The sequence below is a fragment of the Pimephales promelas genome, chromosome 19 (assembly GCF_988280905.1).
Source record: "Pimephales promelas chromosome 19, fPimPro1.hap1.1, whole genome shotgun sequence".
NCBI lineage: Eukaryota > Metazoa > Chordata > Actinopteri > Cypriniformes > Leuciscidae > Pimephales > Pimephales promelas.
Genome location: NC_142787.1, coordinates 684,208 through 705,081, shown reverse-complemented (window position 1 = coordinate 705,081; position 20,874 = coordinate 684,208). Strand labels below are relative to the sequence as shown.

The 20,874-nt window shown below is 38.8% G+C and overlaps 2 protein-coding genes across 2 annotated transcripts in view; one reads left to right on the top strand and one right to left on the bottom strand.

The window, feature by feature from the left end:
- The first annotated feature begins 740 nt into the window (after positions 1 to 740).
- On the top strand, positions 741 to 3,700 carry LOC120473652 (T-cell ecto-ADP-ribosyltransferase 1-like). The gene is made up of 3 exons (XM_089123985.1): positions 741 to 1,154; positions 1,778 to 1,835; positions 2,264 to 3,700. The coding sequence occupies exons 1-3, from the start codon at positions 1,054 to 1,056 to the stop codon at positions 3,347 to 3,349; spliced, it is 1,245 nt and encodes a 414-aa protein (XP_088980111.1). The 5' UTR covers positions 741 to 1,053; the 3' UTR covers positions 3,350 to 3,700.
- A 1,237-nt stretch (positions 3,701 to 4,937) lies between these two features.
- Positions 4,938 to 20,874, bottom strand: part of slc22a21 (solute carrier family 22 member 21) — a 28,889-nt gene continuing 12,952 nt past the window's right edge. The window contains exons 6-10 of the mRNA XM_039663522.2: positions 18,199 to 18,296; positions 8,755 to 8,969; positions 5,876 to 6,058; positions 5,338 to 5,473; positions 4,938 to 5,058 (exon numbers count right to left, since the gene is read on the bottom strand). Coding sequence (XP_039519456.2) covers positions 4,983 to 5,058; positions 5,338 to 5,473; positions 5,876 to 6,058; positions 8,755 to 8,969; positions 18,199 to 18,296 — 708 coding nt within the window. The 3' untranslated portion in view covers positions 4,938 to 4,982. The remainder of the gene's footprint in view (positions 5,059 to 5,337; positions 5,474 to 5,875; positions 6,059 to 8,754; positions 8,970 to 18,198; positions 18,297 to 20,874) is intronic.

The window sequence follows — 20,874 nt, the reverse complement described above, 5'->3', positions numbered from 1 at the left end:
GTGAGAGACATAATCTAAAAAAAAAAATAAAAAATCCAGAAATCACAATTTATGATTTTTCAATCAATTCAATATTTCAATCAAGGTTAATATTTGGTACAGTAGCCTTTATTTGCAATTACACAGGTCAAACATTTCACCAGGTTTGCACACACTGCAGGAGGGATTTCGGCCCACTCCTCCACACAGATCTTCTCTAGATCAGTCAGGTTTCTGGGCTGTCGCTGAAAAGGGCATTTCATTTAATTTCATTTCATAATGGTGACTTTAAAACCGTGCTTTTTCTCCACCAGTTGTTCTGTTAAAACATCAGGTATCTTCATTAATGCTCAATTTTGACTTATTTATTGACTTAATTATCTCATTAACTTTAACACTGCTTCAGTCTTTGTTTAACACTCTAAACTCCCAGGAGAGTTAATTTAACACGGGAGTCTTTGCTGTGTAGAATTTATAAAACTATATTCTATTACAGCCGAAAATAATGTTCATACTCCTTTTAGGACTTGACTCTCCAGCATCATGTCAGCTATTGTTGAACATGGTTTGAATATGAAGACCCAAAGTTTTCGGGTTATGATGAAGGCAAATAACAATCACTTCACGACTGAATCAAGGCATGACACATGAGTAAAGTGCCTAAACAGAACCATGCAGATGTTTAAGAAAATGCAGAAATGGAGTTTCATATCCTGATGCAAATATTCTAGGAAAGCCTAATATAGTATATCTGACTGGATTTCATTTTTTAAATTTTTTTTTGTGATATGAAAAAGCAAAGTTCCTCTTATGTTAGTTTAAATACTGGTGGCTTGATGCCTTTTCTGATCTCCTTCTCTCATCCTTGCTCCTGAAGAGCCTCACAAAAAGGACAACTAAGACCACATGTTACTGATTAATATAATTGGTACTAAGAGTTGGTTTTTCCTTCCTTTATTTTTTTTTATTTTGTGTTGTTATGTTGATAGGGTTCATGTTGACTCTTATAATTTCTTGTTGTCTTTCAGCATCTGCACATCACCAGATCTACTGGAGGGATTTGACTGAATCAAGATGCTGCTGATCATTGAAGCTCTTCTCATTTCTGCTGTTCTAGGACAGGTGATCTTGTGTTATACGCAGCAAAATCCCCAGTGTTTGAGTCCACACTCAGAGTGTTAAATGAACACTGAAGCATTGTTAAAGTTAATGAGATAATTAGTGATTCATTGAGTGACGATTGAGCATTATTGAAGACACCTGATGTTAACAAACAGAATCACTGAAGGAGAAAATCACACATTTTAAGAGTTGACCCTTAGATTTTAAACTTTAGATTTCGTTTGGGTGCTGTAAGAGCCAAATGAGCAAAGAGAAAATAAAATCTAATCGTGTTGGTTGTGTTTTAACATAATCATTACTTAAACTGAATCACTGAACTCATTAGAGTCTAATATCTGAGTTAAGTTATAACAACACTATCCTTATACAGCATAAAATATTTAACCCTTTTTAGTGTAATCATAAAAAATTCTTAAAAGCTGTTCGACAAACTATATAGTTTTTTCATTAGACATCAACAATCAGCCAGTGAACCTCAACAATGGTGACAATTACAAAGCATGTTGCAGTGCATTCTGGGTGCCACCAATCAAAACTCATTCATGGTTCCCATGATGCATTGCGATATCAATAAACAATTATCTTAATTGTCTCAGTAATTTCCTTTATTCTTGCTATTTTATTTTATTCCTGCTGTTTTTATGTGACTACTTGTCACTTGTTTTCTAATGTTCAGAGTTGATCTGTTTATTCAGTTTGTCACCATTGTTGAGATACATATACTGATTCCTGATGTCTGTGTGTGTTCAAAAGAAGATTTTTTGACTCAACAACGTTTGGATTACTCTGAAAATACTAAAAATATTATGCTGCACAAGGACAGTGCTACTATAATCAAAGTAATTCTAACTTAGAAATTAGGTTGTATATGAGTTCAGTGGAAAAAAAATTAATAAAAAGATTAATGGCTGATTGCGTTTACATTACACTGAGATCTGATCACAATGCGCCCGAACCGAGACTCACTGATCGGAGAACATTCCCATCAGAAGCGCGTTTAGACTGTGTGTGTGTGGGCAACATCCGGCTACAGGTCGCATGTTAATGCCAAGTGTAAACGCAGCCTCTGAGCGTGGACTAATATAAATGCTGAGCAGTGATAATTTAACAGATTGCAGACAGGAATGCTGATACTGATGATTGATCATTATGATTCCTGCAGGATCACAGAACTGATGACGATGAAGAACAGATATTTCCATTGGATATGGAAGAGAATTCAGTCGATGACGTTTTTGTTGGTTGCAAAATGAACATGTCAGACCAGGTGAAGACAGAATTGTTAGAGAAGGAACTCAATAACTCGCCTATATTTAAAACAGTTTGGCAGAGGAGTGAAGAGAATGCCACGATCCCCGTTTATGATAACTTGACATTGAATCATTCAGTAGCCATTTATGTGTACACTAACTCGCATTTTGATTTGCATCAGGATTTCAATAATGCTGTTAGTGCTGATAAACAAAAATATGAAAACAAGATATTTACATGGTATTCACTTTACTTTTTGCTAGCAGAAGCAATACAGATACTAAAGGAAGTGCAAAATGTATGCAAATTAACCTATCGGGGTACAGATGTTGAATTTGATAATAATAATGTTCTGAACAAAGAGGTTCGTTTTGGCCGATTTGCTTCATCCTCTCTCGATCGTACTGTAGCAACGCTATTTGGAAATAAGTCTTGTTTTGAAATCAAAACTTGTGAAGGTGCAGATGTGAAAAACTACTCTACTTATCCCGAGGAGGAAGAGGTGCTGATTCCTCCATATGAGAAGTTTAAAGTCACTGATATCATGAAAATAGAAGATCATGCAGATCTCTGGTGTGACACTGTGTACAAATTGGAAAGCACTGGAATAAGAAGTGACCTGAACTGTGCTTTCTTCAGGAATCAAGCGGAGACAAGTCAAACATCAACATTTAACAATAATGCATTCTGCAGATGCTTTCAGCGAAAGCTACGTACATTGCATTCAAGGTATCGAATAAATCAGTCAGTACAGTTTTTAGGAAAACTACAAGGTTGCTTTTCGCAACATCAGCTGAGGAGACACAGAGTCTATCCCACCGGCCGAGATATTCACTCGTGGCCCTATCCGCTGAGGGGTCATCGACACGACCCCACCGACCCCGATATTCACTCAGCAAACCAATTGAATCAAAGATGGCTCTGCTATCGGTCATTGCATTCTCTGAGAATCGACCATAAAATCTTGGCTTTCCTAAAGCCTTGCTGTCGAGTCTGAGATAAATGAACATTTCATTCAGATTCATTCCTTAAAAAAAAGATATTATTTTTATATTGCAGCTTAATATTGTGTTATATGCTGAATTGACTACAAAAGGATCAGGGAGTGTGTCAACGTTTTTAATATCACGGCACTGTGCAGCAGTAGATTAACTACATTACGAAACATTTGTTGAATTTGAGCTGGCCATGTAAAGGCTGAGAACTGAAACAGCTGAGATTATTCAATAAACGCATTTAATCATCACATAGTCTCCTGATTTTTGCTCTTCCTCTGTCAAAATTATCCAAAGGATTTCTTAAAAGTAGTTTTAATAATAAGATAAAAATAAAATAAGTATATGATCACCCTGCTATTTTGCAAGTTCTCCCACTGTGGGTCTGAAATTATCATTGTGCATGTCCACTGTGAGAGACATAATCAAAAAAATATATAATAATAATCCAGAAATCACAATATATGATTTGAATATATGATGATCAATTTCAGACTCATCCATGATTCCTCACAAAAATAGCAGGGTGTTCAAACACTTATTTTCCTCACTTTAGTAATTTAGCTGACGCTTTTATCTAAAGCAATTTACAATCGCTATATATGTCAGAGGTCACACGCCTCTGGAGCAACTAAGGGTTAAGTGTCTTGCTCAGGGACACATTGGTGTCTCACAGTGGATCCGACACCAAAGGCACGTGTGTGTCTCTTATCCACTGCGCCATTATGTGTCCCTGATTCATTTGATCAGTTACATAAACTTTTTATGTCTACACTGTTAATCTTTGCTGTAAAAAAATGGGCAAATTATGTCATTTTCCATTAAAACAGTAATATGCCATATAAAAAAATGCATTCTGGGTAATATTTGTCGTTTTTGAGAAAATAGCCTACAGGGATATACTGTGAATTGACAGCACTCAAAGTCGACACTCAGAGGCTGTGTTCAAAATCACTCCCTATAATATAATATGCTATAATATCATTCTCTATCCCACATGATATGCTCAAAACACAAACAGGAAACTTACGTAACAGAATATACCTGAACAGAAAGTTTAAAAACATCTGAACAACCTTATCTAGCAGCCAGACGTGAGTGTATTTCTTGCAACAACGTTTTAAGCAAATGCATTGATTTATTGTTATTAAAAGTAATGATAAACAGCATATGAGTTCTTTTTTATGTTTTGAATGAATTTGTTGTCATCAACAGTACTTTATTTGGAACAATGGTGATATTCTTTATAAAAATAGCCCAGATTGGGTCAATCTCATCCTTCAGACACCATGATTGGGAATATTAGTTTTTTCTCTGACTCTTCTGGCCAGAACAGGAGAGTCACAATCACATTTTCTTTTTCTTTTTCATTGTGTCCAATAGGAAAGACCAGTTTGTTTGTCGATATTCCATGGAAGAAAGACTTTATCATTTAAAGGAAACATGTATTATTACATAGAGTAGCCTTCATCACATTAGGACCAAAGAAAATTTCATAAATGAACCATATTATATTTTACAGAAATAGTTATTACAAATAGAGGCTCTATTCCAAAAGTTATAAAAAGTTTTGCCTTTTTACAGTGGAAAAGTTAGTTTAAAGAGTTTTCTAATCATTAATAATCCTTGGATTGATTAAAAGCGTTCAGACTCGTACTCCTCTTCACATTTACTGTCGGTGGAGCTGCAAGTCGAAGGCCTTCTTTTACACCTGGAAAAAACATGCTATTATTTACAGTGCACAACAAAAGAAACGGCAAGCAATTCAAAATTGTATCACTTCTCAATATTTCTCATTTAAATAAAATAAAAGTCAAAATAGAAAAATAGAGCCTGATATATTGAGTACATCTGTGATTTACATTGCATGACCATGGTGAAATATTAGCGCTAACAGCCCAGCATGCTAATATGAGTAATTATGGTCAACACGGTTTGTAAAGCTAATGCTAGAGTAGACAGCAGGGGGCGCCGCTCGTATCCATCTTACCAAACTAAAGTCTTCATCTGACTGATGTTCTCGGGTAAAGGAGATCCGAAACTCTCCGGGACAAGAAGGTACAGCAAGCCGGAGAGGACATTCAGACTGCCGATCAAGATGTACGGCAAAGACTTGTAGAAGCCTCCTGTGGCAGAACAACACAACAGGGCTTTTGATACGCATGTTTCAGAAGTTACACACATCATATATATAGATTTTTAACTCTTTTCCCGTCTTTTAAAATAGTACTGCATCTAATTTGGTTAAAATAGATATACATATAGGTTTGGAATGATAAAAGGGTGAGTAACTGATGAAGTAATAGATTTGATCCACAGGCCATCTGTTCTCAAAACCAGTTTTTATACAAATGATGTAGAGCGAGAAACACTTCAAAACCGCAAGAGCTTTATTTCAGTTTCGATGTGTTTTCTCCCTCTACATCATGGGCCGAATTCATTACTTTGTCAGTATTTTTGTCATTTTCCAGCACAGATATCTAAACAATCTTAAAGGATTAGTTGAAAACGAAAGGGAGGTTATGAACCTAAGTAGATGAAGTATGGTGCGGTAAGGCTGCCCACTCTGGAGGCCATGGAGCAGGTGCCCAAAGCCGTGCCCCTCACCACGGTGGGGTAAAGCTCAGCCGTCGCTGGGTACACGATCGAGAACGCTGCCGACAGACCGAACTTTCCCAGCATCACCAGAACTGTGGTCACAGAACTCATATCTACGGGTTAAAAGAGACGAAAGTTGACCAAATACTGCAAAATATGATGCTCTTCCTCAGTAATTCTTAAAACAACATACTATCACTTCAGAAGCAAAAAATGACTCAAATGTGCCAAAATCAAGTGAGTTACGCTTAAAACGAGAACAAAAATCTGCCAATGGGGTCAGAAAAAGCAATTCATTCAAAGGGAAAACTTGCCAACAATGGCAGATATTTCACATTTGCATTTTAGAAAATAAGACTTAATATGTGATTTCACTTGTCAAGTAACTGATATATTGATTTTTTTTATAGTTTAATGCTTTGGCTGAATTCATGGCAAGAAAAAAGTAAAAAAAAATACAACAACAAAAAATCGAATTAAATTAAATGACAAATAAAAAAGTGAGCTTTTTGAAGTTAAAAAAAAAAAATGTATCATGATTTAAGAACGTTTGCACTAGAAAACAGAAATACTGAGGAAGAACATCAAGGATCAAACACATCATTAGACAGCCAAAGTTGGTCAGAAAATCCAGCAAATGCTGACAAAGAATTCTGGTCATTTTGACCGGGAGAGGATTTTCTTTTCCCCCAAAATGCTGGTTAATATTATGGGATTGGGCTAAAACTGACTTTACTCAAACTACTTACTCAAAATTGTTCCTGGTCAAAAATGACCAGCCTACAAAAATAGCTTGTATATCGCTCGTTATGCTATATTATCATCAAATATTATCACATAATATTTGATGGAGGTATGGATATGAATAGCTCACTTGACTTCGGCAGACTTCAGTGCGTTTCCTCTAGAGGGCGTAGTTCACCCTTCCCTTATGGGTCTCTTTGTTAGGGTCTATCATCTCTGTTTGTAGCCTAGTCTAAGTTGGGGATCACAGTCTGTGCTGTGCTGAAGAACCCATCTCTGGGCCCCGGGGACGACTGGTTATTGCCTTGAGCTTCGAGGTTGCGGGATGCTGACTCTGGGTCAGATGGGGTGGAGCATTTTAGGGTTTGAGTGGAGTTTAGGGGTTGAACCGGATCACCCTACATGTATTTAAAGGGTTAGTTCACCCAAAAATGAAAATTAAGTCATTAATTACTCACCCCCATGCTGTTCCAACCCCGTAAGACCTTCGTTCATCTTCGGAACACAAATAAAGATATTTTTGATTGAATCTGAGAGGATCAGTCCTAGATAGACTGCCTAAGGGACTGGCTCTTGACGGCCCATAAAGTCATTAAAGAAAAGGTTTAAATATTCCATGTGCCTACAGCGACTCAATTATAAGTTTATCAAGCGACGAGACTACTTTTTGTGCGAAAAAAAACATAAATAACGACTTTATTCCACTATTCCATTACTTCCTTATGGGCGCATGCGCGAGAACTGAGACGAGGACGTTCTCATTCGTCTACTTCTTGTTACCGGCTGCTCACCGCTTAGGAGTTTTACCGCCACCTACCGTATAAGATGATGTGCTGATATAGCTGGAAGCGCAAAACTTTCTGTTTACAAGCAGAGGAAGATGCGCGCTGTACATACGCTTTTCAATTAGCGTATTTTACGCACTATAAGGTGCACTTAAAAGCCTTTAATCTTCTCAAAAAACGACAGTGTTCCTTATAATCCGGAGCGCCTTATATATGGATCATCATCTTATACGGTAGGTGGCGGTAAAACTCCTAAGCGGTGAGCAGCCGGTAACAAGAAGTAGACGAATGAGAACGTCCTCGTCTCAGTTCTCGCGCATGCGCCCATAAGGAAGTAATGGAATAGTGGAATAAAGTCGTTATTTATGTTTTTTTTCGCACAAAAAGTAGTCTCGTCGCTTGATAAACTTATAATTGAGCCGTTGTAGGCACATGGAATATTTAAACCTTTTCTTTAATGACTTTATGGGCCGTCAAGAGCCAGTCCCTTAGGCAGTCTATGGAGGACTGATCCAGCTCTCAGATTCAATCAAAAATATCTTTATTTGTGTTGCGAAGATGAACGAAGGTCTTACGGGGTTGGAACAGCATGGGGGTGAGTAATTAATGACTTAATTTTCATTTTTGGGTGAACTAACCCTTTAAGGCATGGCGTCCCCCTAGTGGTGTATTTCTAAGTGGGCAGTTTCCTTATGTTTCATGAAGCGTGTCTGCCTCCCAACAGGTTGAGTTTACAAGCGGACAGCCCTTCATGAGCCAACATTAAGGGTGAAGCTATCTCCACCCTGATAAGTAGACAACTCCCTTAGGTCAAGAGTGACATGAGGTCACGAGGCGAGAAAACTAGTGTTTCCCTTAGAGATAACGTCTGGCGTAATGTCAGGCTGATCTTGAGCTCCATTCGTCTCAGGGTTTGGAGATTGTGTGGTGTGGATAGTGTTACTGACAGTTATAAGCTGTTTTCATCAGGGGGACCAAAAAATGCCCCCACTAGGACAAGGATTTCAGATATGTCATCCTTCTGGGGAAATTTTCAGGCGCACACACTTTTTCGTCAGATAAATCGGTTCCAAAAAGACACACCAAACCTGTCCAAACTGAAACAAGCTGACATAAAGATGTAATATTTGGTGCTAATATAGCATAACTAGATTTATAAGCCATTTTTGACTAGGAAAACAAAGGGTTAAACACAATCAAAAGTGAACAATTCAACATTTCTGCTGAAACTGATCTTTTAATGAGTATCTTGCATACCAGATTACAGGTAAGTTTCTCACGTTGTGGTATGAGGTGTATGAAGAGGAGGAGCAGTCCTCCGAGGGACAGGGTGGAGGACAGGCAGATGCGGCGTGGCAAGCGGCGGAGCATCAGCCAGGCCATGAAGAGCGCCGGCACCTCCACCACCGCCGACAGGAAGCAGTTCACGAAGATGTTTCCATGGAGACTGGACGTGTTCAGAGACAAGGCACAGTATCCAATCGAAACGGCAAACCTAACAGGAGAGAGTGAGCGAGTGAGCGGCAGGTCCATACACATGAGGTAACACTGTTTTACGAGTTTCTTCGCCCATATAGCGTATTTGGCTTGCTGTCCGCAGCGGAGGGGCTCGAGGAAGCAGATCTTAGATGGGACTACTGATGCTCAGGTGAGGATGCCTAAAGTGTGCAGGTGGAGCTGGGGAGGAGGAGGGACGCCGGAGCGAGGTGAGCGGATGCTCTGCCGCTTAATTGAAAGATTAGATGGGTCCACTCCTCCCGAAATTGCGTTGTGAACTTCAATTATATAAATGGTGTTTTTTTTAAAGGTATTTGATTCCCACATGACTAAAAACCTACTCATAACCAACAAAATGCTGATCATACAAAAGTCAGTCTTACCACAAAAAGACCTTTACATCTTTAAATACAAAACACATTGGGACCACTTAAAAATCTGGGATTTAATTAGTTTGAACCCAGTAATAACGTTCTTTTAAAGAGTAACTAAACACTTAACCAACTTTTTTTAGTTAATGATCTGTAAGAATGGATCTTTATTAAAGGATTAGTTCACTTTTGAAAAAACGTTTGCTGATAATTTACTCGCCCCCGTGTCATCCAAGATGTCCATGCCTTTCTTTCTTCGGTCGAAAAGAAATTTAGGTTTTTGATGAAAACATTCCAGGATTTTCTCCATATAATGGACTTCAATGGGGTCCAAACGGTTCAAGGTCCAAAAGACAGTTTCAGATGCAGCTTCAAATGTCTTTAAACGACAGCAGACGATGAATAAGGGTCTTATCATGCGAAACGATCACTTATTTCAAAACTTATTCCAAAAATGTAACTTTTCTAAGGACAAATGCTAGCCTTGCTCTATTCTGTGAGGCGCGTTTGTAACGTCACGTAATACGTAATTACGCTCAAAAGGTCACGGGCGACGTAACCGGAAGTACAGAATCAAAATCGCCTGACATCGTTGTTTTACCTTTTAATTCCTTTTTTGTAAACGGTGTTTGAGTTTTCACGTTCAACCTGTGCGTTCAACTTGTAAACACTGACTCTGTACTTCCGGTTACGTCGCCCGTGACCTTTTGAACGTAATTACGTATTACGTGACGTTACAAACGCGCCTCACAGAATAGAGCAAGGCTAGCATTTGTCCTTAGAAAAGTTACATTTTTGGAATAAGTTTTGAAATAATCGATCGTTTCACATGATAAGACCCTTATTCATCGTCTGGTGTCGTTTAAAGACATTTGAACAGTTTGCACTGAAACTGTCTTTTGGACCTTGAACCGTTTGGACCCCATTGAAGCCCATTATATGAAGAAAATCCTGGAATGTTTTCATCAAAAACCTTAATTTCTTTTCGACTGAAGAAAGAAAGACATGGACATCTTGGATGACACGGGGGCGAGTAAATTATCAGCAAAAGTTTTTTCAAAAGTGAACTACTCCTTTAATTCCAGTCATTGATTCGAGTAACTTTTTTGACATTTGTTTATAAAGTGTTTTATTTCTACAATCTATGGTGTAAAAGCGTCTTAGTGCTGCCCTCTTCAGGTTGAACGGTGGCTACTGCAGTTGAATTTTCCTATTGGATGTTCCGCACGCAGGTTTCAGCTCACCACGCGAGCTACGCCCTTGGCAGTATAAAAACCATCTTGTGTCGTTAAACCACTGCAGCGAGTCACTCAGGAGTTGGAATTGTGAGTATTGGAAACGATCAGGAGTGTTTTAGCATCTATTTCGTCCCCTCTATCTCCGCTGGGGTCTGTATTTTCTAATATTGCCAGTGGGTGGAGTCCGGCTCTGACCAGGGGTTTAGTTACCCTTTAACAAGAGCATGCTATGATTTAAGTTTTTCCGTATTTCTAATCAAACGAGCAAATACAGTGATGTGAATCAGTTTGAACACCCATGCTAAAGTTGCCTAAATAGAGGAATAAAAAATCATCTTTTGGAAATTGATCTTAATGCCTTAATTAGAAAAATTAGGAAAAATCCAACCTTTAAGGACACAAATTTTCTTTGTATATGAATAATGTATTGTAAATAAATAAATGTTCTTCCTTAAAATACAGGGTGCATACGTCAGGACACCTCTGTGTTAAACTCCAATAGAGTCAGACAGATTTATATTTTTAAAGGCCAATTATTTCAATGATCCAGGACACTATGATCCTGATAAAGTTCCCTCGGCCTTTGGGATTAAAATATTTCACATCATCACACACACCCTTCAGCACACCTAGAGATTGGCATGGTTTTACTTCAGTTAGCCCAATAGCTGGTTTGATTAGCATTGAAAGATGATCTTATGGAAAGTTCCCGGTGTTGATCTCTAGGTGTGTTAAAGGTTATGTGATGAAATTGGATATTTTAATCCTAAAAGGCAGAGGGAACTTTATCAGGATGCAAACTCACCAAACACATTTTCATTATTGTAATAGCTTTTAAAACATAAAAAACATTAGTATTCCCTTACAGTACATTTTTAAAAATCTAAATCCAGTCTTTAACCACATGCGAAATGCAACAGATTTAACAATTCATGCAATTATTATTATAATATTTTTATTACGTAAACATAAAGCATTTGTATTTCTTTACATTACATTTTTAAAATCTAAATCCATTCTTAACCTGCCAACAAAATCCATCAGAATAGTATTATTATTATTATTATTATCATCACTACTACTTCTTGTATACATACTGTTAAATGACAAATAGTGTTAATACTGTGTGTTGAAGAAAACCCCACAGTGTGTGTGTATGTGTGTGTGTGTGAGAGAAAAATAGTGTGTGTGTGTGTGTGTGTGTGTGTGATAAAACATGTTATCTGCTTCAGCCAACGGCAGCACAGAGCAGAAGTTAAGCAAACATTTCTTTACTTTAATGTAAGTTACAGCAAAACAAAGCCTGATTGTCCACCAGAGAGCACGATCAAAAATATAGTACAACTAACAATCGAACAACTCTAACAAACACATCCCAGCTGAAACGTTTTGTTTTTGTGATGTAAAAAAGAAAGAAATATAAAAGCTGAACTTCTAGTAGTCAGGTAGTCTAGCAGTATTCGTAGTATCAGTAATCTGGTGGATTTTGTAAAACTGATTTAGATTTTTAAGATGTACTGTAAAGGAATATCAATGCTTTGTTTATTAATAACAACAACAACAATAATAATGATATTATAATAATTGCATGAATATTTAAATCTGTAACATTATGCAGACTGGATATAAAGTTTTTAATGTACTGTAATGCAACATTTTTATGTTCTAAAAGATATCACAATTTTGAAAATATGACATGTTTTTGGTGAGTTTATAATGTAATACATTTCTCATAATGTAAAAATTGTTAGTGGACTTAAGATTTTATTACGTTTTAAGAAAAGTAATACATTATGAACATTTTATCACAATAATAATGTAATACTTATTACATTATGAGCAGTTTTTATATTATGTGCAACATGCTCCGTGATTGACTAGGTCACCGCCAACATCTTAATATCGGTAAGCATCATTTATTCACTAAAATAAAATATTAATGCGTTAGGTAATTAGCAGGCTATTCCAGTTTGACCTTCCTGAGGTACACTCGGCGATCTCATTGCTTATCACCGAGAACTACCCAGATGAGAAACAAACCCGTCACCTGACGTCGGTGTGAAGTACTTGGGTTGTTCTCCTTGGGTCCCAAGGGATAGTTTGTCCTCGCTTTCAAGGGCTTTGTGATAGGAAGGTTCAGACATTGACGACTCTTACCATTACTTTGCTGTCTGGATTAGCACTAATTACTCTGCTAAATCACCCCGAGTGCATTTTGATCTGCTCTCCAGACAACGTTCCTGTGAATGCAACGCCACTTTCTTCTTAAGAGCATGTTAGGACCTGCGAGCTCTGGCTCCAGACTTTATCCAGCATTGCTTGGAGACATTTGAGTGGGTACAAACAATGTCTTTAGATCACCTCTTTGGGACGCTTGCCCTGACAATAGTGCACTGGGTGTCCTCGACTGGATATAATCTTCCTGGGTATTCGTTAGCGAGATTGGCTGCAATTTCAAGGTCTGTTTGGATTTCACTCACTGCATCTTCATTCCTATGTGGAGAATTGGCTGGATGGCTTTTCCAAATCCACTCAATTCCATTTTTTGCAGCATTTTCCTTTAGACCAGACTTGCTCAACGAATTTACACAGTTCCATTTAAACCAGTTTTGCTCCAATTTAATTGGTATATAGATCTGAATAGATCTTCCTGGGAGAGCCCCTGGCCGCAGCAAATCTTTTAATTGCCATTAAAAAGCTTTCGGTTGATTGGGTGCAAGCCAGTTGTGCATGAGTTGCTCTACTCGACGACATACAGCAAAACACAACACCCCAGACCTTCAGTGATATTCTTTTCTTGATCTTCCTCTTTCACATAGTAGGGTTCAAAGATATCTAGGGCCAGATTTACCAAGCTATTCTACAAATGCACGGATGAGAGTGACAGGTTTTGCACTTTACCTACTGCTGACGCGCAAATTTAAGAACACAGACAGAGTCCAATCATTTACATAACGACCAACACTATCTACCAAGAGCAATGCAAATTAGCATTGGGACCACAGATAACGCAGACTGTGAAATCCCAGCTAAAGAAGCCACAGTACGTTGGAAAAAGGCAGAGGGCAAAAATGAAGGGTTGTAAGAAGTTTTGGTATTGCATGACTACTTGTAGTTGAGGGTTACAAGTCGTCTTTCATTTCCTGCAGAAAAAAAAAAAACATGGCTAAGGAAACGATATGTACGGATAACGTCTTCCTCTGGCATTCTAAAGAAATTAATACGAGTGGCAATGCAGCCATGTCGCAAAATTAATTAAGACGTGCTTTTTTGGGTGTTAAATAATGGCGCAAATACAAATAAATTCACTAGTGCAAAGATTAGTAAATAGCGTTGCGTGATTTTTTTTAAATACTCTCCTCCCATAAATTTTGCGTCTGAGGGCCCGTCCACACGAAGGCGCGTTTCGCTGTATACGTACAAATTTTTTTTTCGTCCACACGGATCCAGCGTTTTGGGAGAGTGAAACCGCTATTTTTTGAAACCGGGTCCCAAAGTGGATAAATCTGAAAACGGCACCCTTCGTGTGTCCAGCCAATCCGTATATTTTGTGAAACAATGATGTCATCACATCATCTTCGTCTTCGTCTTCTTGGTTCGTATGCAGCGCGCAAGGTTATGCGCATGCTCAAAGTCTTCTTCTCCGTGTATAGTGTATCTCTGTGGCAGAATTACAGCGCCCCATACTGGTCTGGCATATATACTACACCGTTTTCAGTCGGTTTCAGTGGTTTCGCGTGTACGCAGATATTTCTTGAGACGACGCCGTGTTTATGGATTTTTTTTTTTTGGAACGAGGAAAAAAAAAATCAGTTAGGGAACGCACCGGCTTTGTGTGGACGTGGCCTGAAAGGGAAACTCCTTCAAACGTACATGCAATAGAGCATCACAGTCCCGCCCACAGCCGGTGCCGGAAGTAAAAATTCAATACAATTTCTCCATTGACATTCGGGATATAAGCCATAAAAACGTAACCATGCATGGTAGACTTAAAACCAGCTACGGCTGTACTAAGCGATTGATAAACAGCAAAAGATCATGGGGCACTAACCTTGTTTTCCGATAAATCCCTTTTATTCGCGATGTATTGGATAAGTACTTCATTACCCACAATCCTGAACAATCCCACAATCCCACAGTGATGCATCTGATTGGTGGAAGTCGGGTCACGTGTCTGAAACCCCACGAAGGCGCTTGATGACTGAAGATCGTGTAATGACGTAGGGCTAAGTTCATTGGTCGCACCTCAGAGACGACCCCGCGCCATTGGATGTACAGCAGCCACAGCTTAGCCAATGAGCGAGCCAGATACTCAATGTTTTAGCATGTGCATAAGCTTCAGTAAATGGAGGAAAAGGAGTTTCCCACTATATAAAATTCACTGGAGGAAAAAGTTCACGCGGCCGTCGTCAGATTTGGAAGTCACTCAAAAGGCTCTTTCACGGTGGCTTTCAGTCGACTTTAGTGAGGCGCGGTGGTTTATGGGAGGAGTAGTTCTTTTGCTCGGAAATGAAAATATGTACACAGGCTTGTACCCTCGACTTTTTTTGGATTTTCTCTTAGTTTTTTCACTCGAAATGATGTATTGTATGCCTATGAGTTCAGCCGTAGCTGATTATCCTCAGACATGCTCTAATACTCTTTAGATATGGATTTTACAAAATGTCAATGGGAGAAATTAATGGGAAATTTCTCTCTCGGACTGTGGGCGGGACTGTGATGCTCTATAAGGTCAGCAGCAAAAATAACTCAGTCCACGCCTCTTCGGCGCTAATTTTGCACTGCATGCCGTTAGTAAATCCCGACAGCAGCTTTTTATCGGCAGAAGAGGGTTTGCGTTGATGAAGCTGTTTGTAAATCTGGCCCTACTATTGTAAAGTCAAAAGGTGCAGCAGGCTGCGATCTCTCTGGTGGCAAATCAACCATTATTTGCTGACATGTCTTTTTCTACACTAAACACAACTTCCGACAATCCTTTTGGGCTATTCTCCTGCCTGTAACGACCTAGGCTTTTCTAATCCTAAGCAGAGTTTCTGTCAATCCCATTCTCGGATTAGCAGTCTGGACACCCACACCCTGTAGGGTCGGGATCGGGATAACAACTTGATCTTCTTTAAAGACCTGCACTCTGCCACCGCAAACCAACAGCCCATAATCTGCATCCTTATGCATCCTAGGAAGCTGGGTCTTCTAACCAACGATATTTAGCGTGTCGGTGCGGCTGTTTACTGTGGTTGTCATTCGTGATGTAAGCGTGTACATGTCTTACTGTTTTGAGTTCTCCCTCCTCAGCAAGAGTCATTTCTTTCCCATCGGGTCGGCACTTTCCGCTTCGGCTCACATGCTCCACCATTCCCAAAATGTTTGGCTACTGATTGCATCACTTGACTCAGAAATCGGGCTTGTGGTTCTGGACTGTCTGTTACCTCTCCGTATTTCACAGCTGCCATTCTCATTGACCTTTGACCATTGATCGCAAAGTGTGTTTTAGACATGTGGGCCAATATATCTACCTCCTCAAAGAGCTCGGGATGAATTAATCTAAACGTCTTTCCCAGTGGTTCATATTACTCGTTCTGCTCTCCGACCATTCGGACACTCCAATAAATGAATTAACCAGGATATTCCAGTTTGACTTGACAAGCATTCTTTAAAATTCAGTCAAGATCCCTTGGGTTCTCTATAAAACTTCACACAATTTTTTTTTCTAAGAGCAGCAAACACAGAACATTCCCCTAACGTTCCCGAATGGTCCCATGAGGTTATTTTTTATAGGAACGTACCATGTAGGTTATTTTTAGGTTCCATTTTTATAACGTAAGGAGAATGTTCCCTTAAGCTTAAGGGAAAGTTCTAGGAATGTTCTGGGAACCAAAAACTAACGTTCCCAGAACCTAAATTTGTTTGCTGGGAGGGTGGTAAAGGCACATTTTACAGCAAAATTAAAGGGGACATATCATGCAAAATCCACTTTTTTAGCCCTTAAATGCATTTTGTTGTATATTTGGAGTGTTTATAAGTACAGAAAAGATGAAATTATTCTCTTCAGGTGCTTCGTTCTATCTTTATATTCTATAATATATTTTTATATACTGTTTTGGTCATATTTTTCAACCTGTTCAGATTTTTCTGTTCTCTATGACGTTTTTTGAACAATCACGTCACAGTATTTGCAGCGGAACTGACGAATAAGGACCTCGACTACCGGTCCAACACTTCCAGCAATCCGCCATTATTATTTCTCGCTCCGATTTTGTAGTCCGAGCTCAATGATGCAGAAGTTACGAGAGGGCAAGTCAAAATGTTCGGTTCTTGGATGTACGTTAGTGACCTGAAGCACTTCAAGAATCCCCACTTCAACAACCTCCGCCAGTATAAAGAAGGGTTTGCCGATCGACTTCGTCTGAATGAGGGGTAAATTCCTTCTATGATTTAGCTGCTGTTTTCTGATGCTTTTCTACACGTAAGTTATTATATTATTATTAATACAGTTTTTTAGTGGTAAGATCAGACCGTAGTCATTTATCTTGCCAGTGTGCTTGTTTTAACAAGAGAAATAGTCGACTTTAACTAATAACACGACATAGTTAACTTAACATTACATACCCCTGCATCCATATGAAGGTTGTTCTGCAGGTTCGTCGTCGTCTTTATCGACTCGCTTGCTCTGGCTCGAATATATAAGGCTTGATGGACAAGTCTTCTGTTGTTGACATTTTGTTAACGTGTGACTAAAAATGTTCTTTGAAGCTATAGTATATAATCGTATATCTCTAATCAAACTACAATAATGCCCAAACGTGGGGAGTTGAACCGACCGTGAACTCATCGACCTGGAGAGCGGGCGGGGTGTGACGCATCTCCTTTTTATTTAAAGGGTCCGCTTTGAAACGGGTCGCTCACAGACGCACATCAGAAAAGGGGCTCGTGGAGCTAAAATAATGAGGAATTTAGACCCAAGCATTGCAGTTATGTTTTATATAGACCACAACGGTATGATTTATAAGTAAAAATGAATGATTTAAAAGCATGATATGTACCCTTTAAAAAGGCACCAGAGAACCATTTTTACTAGCGGTCTCTGACGTCTGGAGCCCAGTTTATGTTACTGCTTGTTATGGCATAATGGCTATATGTAAAAACAGCTATGGACATACAGACTGAATAACTACACACAAATCTGGAAGATGTAACACAGTACTTATACATGCAATAATCCACATCTTGAACCAGATAATGGCTGCCTCCAAAATCACATATTTTCTTGAGTTTCTATTTTAACAAGCACTTACTTTGCGCCTGCTAAACAGTATGTTCTATATAGTACGCATGTAATCTGGACGTACTACATCCGCCATGTTGTCATTATCATGTGACCTTGCAGCTCTTCACGGCCATTCATAAATCATCTACCGTGTCCTTAAGGGATAGTAAAGTATTCATTGTATGCACACTTAAGATCTCGCCGGAAGAAGTAAGTCATCCGGACATTTTTGCCAAGCGTTTTATGAGTACAGTGAGAACGGACATACTAATCCTGTCACATACTGTTTTTTTCCCACTAGTAAGAACGTATGTGCAGCCCATGTCTATCTTGAGTACATGTAAGCGCTCTTACCAGACCAGGGACAGCAGGACAGAAATGCAGCGGATGTTGGAGGACTTCAGCAGGTCACAGAGACTGTAGGTCTTCAAACTTCCAGCACTACCCTTTGACTAAGGGAACACGTGAAACAATAAACATGTCATGTTACACAACACTGTCAAAACACTGCATACATTGTAAGCAAAAGACCATCTGAGATCCACAGCTAAAACAATATGAAGGACTCATAATCACATCATAGACTGGGGGCCAGCAACCTTCTTATCATAAAGAGACATTTTTTACTGAGTTAATCACTGTACCCCTATATATATATAAGCATATTTTAAATATTCACAACGGCTAACATAGAAATAGTGCGGAATATTAAATATTTCAGAACTAAATCTGAATGTGTAAAATCATGCATTTTGTCCAGTTTCATCATCTTTCACGATTGGATAGCTATCCGATCAGAGAAAACGCAAGAAGTGAACAGGTACGCATGAACGGATTTTCCACATCTATCGCAGTCATTTTATTGTGTGTGATAAGTTTAATAGGGCTTAAAGGGATTGTTCACTTTGAAATAAATTTTTGGTATATTTTATCTTACCTCAAGGGCATCCAAGATGTAGGTGTCCACAGTATTTTCAATTTTGATATTTTTTGGTCAAACCGTTTTTGTCAGAGCAACACAGAGAAGTCCAACATGATTTAATGACTCGTATGGCCTAAGACACGAAACGAGCGGTTTGTGTGAGAAAACCAACAGTATTTATATCGTTTTTACCTCTTGTAACCACAGCCACGTCCAAGTGATCTGAGGTCGTGGGCGCTTTCTGGCTGTGGTTACAAGAGGTAAAACGATACAAATACTGTTGGTTTTCTCACACAAGTGTCTTAGGCCGTCAATGTGTACTTACATTTACAAGTCATTAAATCATGTTTAATTTGGTCTTCTCTGTGCTGCTCTTTGAGGTGGTGACCATAGACCTCCATTATATGACTGACAGACAAGAACGGTTTGACCTAAAAATATCAAAATCGAAAATACTGTGGAAACAAAGACACCTACATCTTGGATGCCCTTGAGGTAAGATAAAACATATCAAAAATTAATTTCAAAGTGAACTATCCCTTTAAGACTAATAGAATCTCCAAATGTATAGCATTAAAGGATTAGTTGACTTTTGAAAAAACTTTTCCTGATAATTTACTCACCCCCATGTCATCCAAGATGTCATGGACTTCAATGGGAACCAAACGGTTCAAGGTCCAAAAGACAGTTAATAACAGTTTCAGATGCAGCTTCAAATGTCTTTAAACGACATCAGACGATGAATAAGGGTCTTATCATGCGAAACGATCGCTTATTTCAAAACTTAGTCCAAAAATGTAACTTTTCTAAGGACAAATGCTAGCCTTGCTCTATTCTGTGAGGCGCGTTTGTAACGTCACGTAATACGTAATTACGTTCAAAAGGTCACGGGCGACGTAGCCGGAAGTACAGAATCAAAATCGTCCGACATCATTGTTTTACCTTTTAATTACTTTTTTTGTAAACGGCGTTTGAGTTGGTTTGCACGTTCAACTTGTAAACACTGATTCTGTACTTCCGGCTAAGTCGCCCGTGACCTTTTGAACGTAATTACGTATTACGTGACGTTACAAACGCGCCTCACAGAATACAGCAAGGCTAGCATTTGTCCTTAGAAAAGTTACATTTTTGGACTAAGTTTTGAAATAACCGATCGTTTCGCATGATAAGACCCTTATTCATCGTCTGGTATCGTTTAAAGACATTTGAACAGTTTGCACTGAAACGGTCTTTTGGACCTTGAACTGTTTGGACCCCATTGAAGTCCATTATATGGAGAAAAATCCTGGAATGTTTTCATCAAAAACCTTAATTTCTTTTCGACTGAGGAAAGAAAGACATGGACATCTTGGATGACACGGGGGTGAGTAAATTATCAGCAAAAGTTTTTTCAAAAGTCAACTAATCCTTTAATTATGTACCGTCACTAACTTGTGGTCGCGTTAATGGTTTATTCATTGACTTGCGCAGTTTAATTCTCACACTTTAATAGTATTTATAACTCCTAACTTAATAAAACAAGCTGTGTTACAATGATTACCTCAAAATGTAGATCTGTATGTGTGTGGGAGGTACTATATCTGAATGAAATTGTGTCAGGACCACTATTATCAAAGATTAGCGGTGTGGTTCTGTTCTGGCGTGGATAAGAGCAGCGATAGGGTAAACAGAACAGAACAAACGTAAATGTATAGTAGATATGTAATATATATTCGTCCATATATTCGTACCTGTGATGCGAATGACTGACTGACGTGACTGGCCAGAACAGAAGTTTTGCTTGTTTACATACACCCCTCTGGCTTTTTTCATGCTGTACATGTAAGGGCTTGATGTTGATTGATAAGCATGGAGATGCTATAAGTTATTTGAGTCAGAGGAATGTAAGGCCTCGGGTAACTCTGGCCCACTCTTCCTGTCAGATCTCCTGCCTTTTCATTTCTCTCTCTCTCTGATGTTGGAAGTTAATCTACAAATGCTGTGAGAAGCAACCTCTGAATAATGGCTTTTTCTGCAGTCAAGGTCAGTTAGGCTGGGAATTTAGGGAGTCAGATGTCTTCAGTTGACTTTTGAAAAAACTTTTGCTGATAATTTACTCGCCCCCATGT

What these genes read in the sequence shown, in the direction of transcription:
- LOC120473652 (XM_089123985.1), top strand. Translation starts at nt 1,054, where the DNA reads ATGCTGCTGATCATTGAAGCTCTTCTCATTTCTGCTGTTCTAGGACAG. An exon ending in TGTTTGAGTCCACACTCAGA is followed by an intron (nt 1,155 to 1,777) that starts GTGTTAAATGAA and finishes TCTAATGTTCAG; the next exon opens with AGTTGATCTGTTTATTCAGT. An exon ending in TACATATACTGATTCCTGAT is followed by an intron (nt 1,836 to 2,263) that starts GTCTGTGTGTGT and finishes TGATTCCTGCAG; the next exon opens with GATCACAGAACTGATGACGA.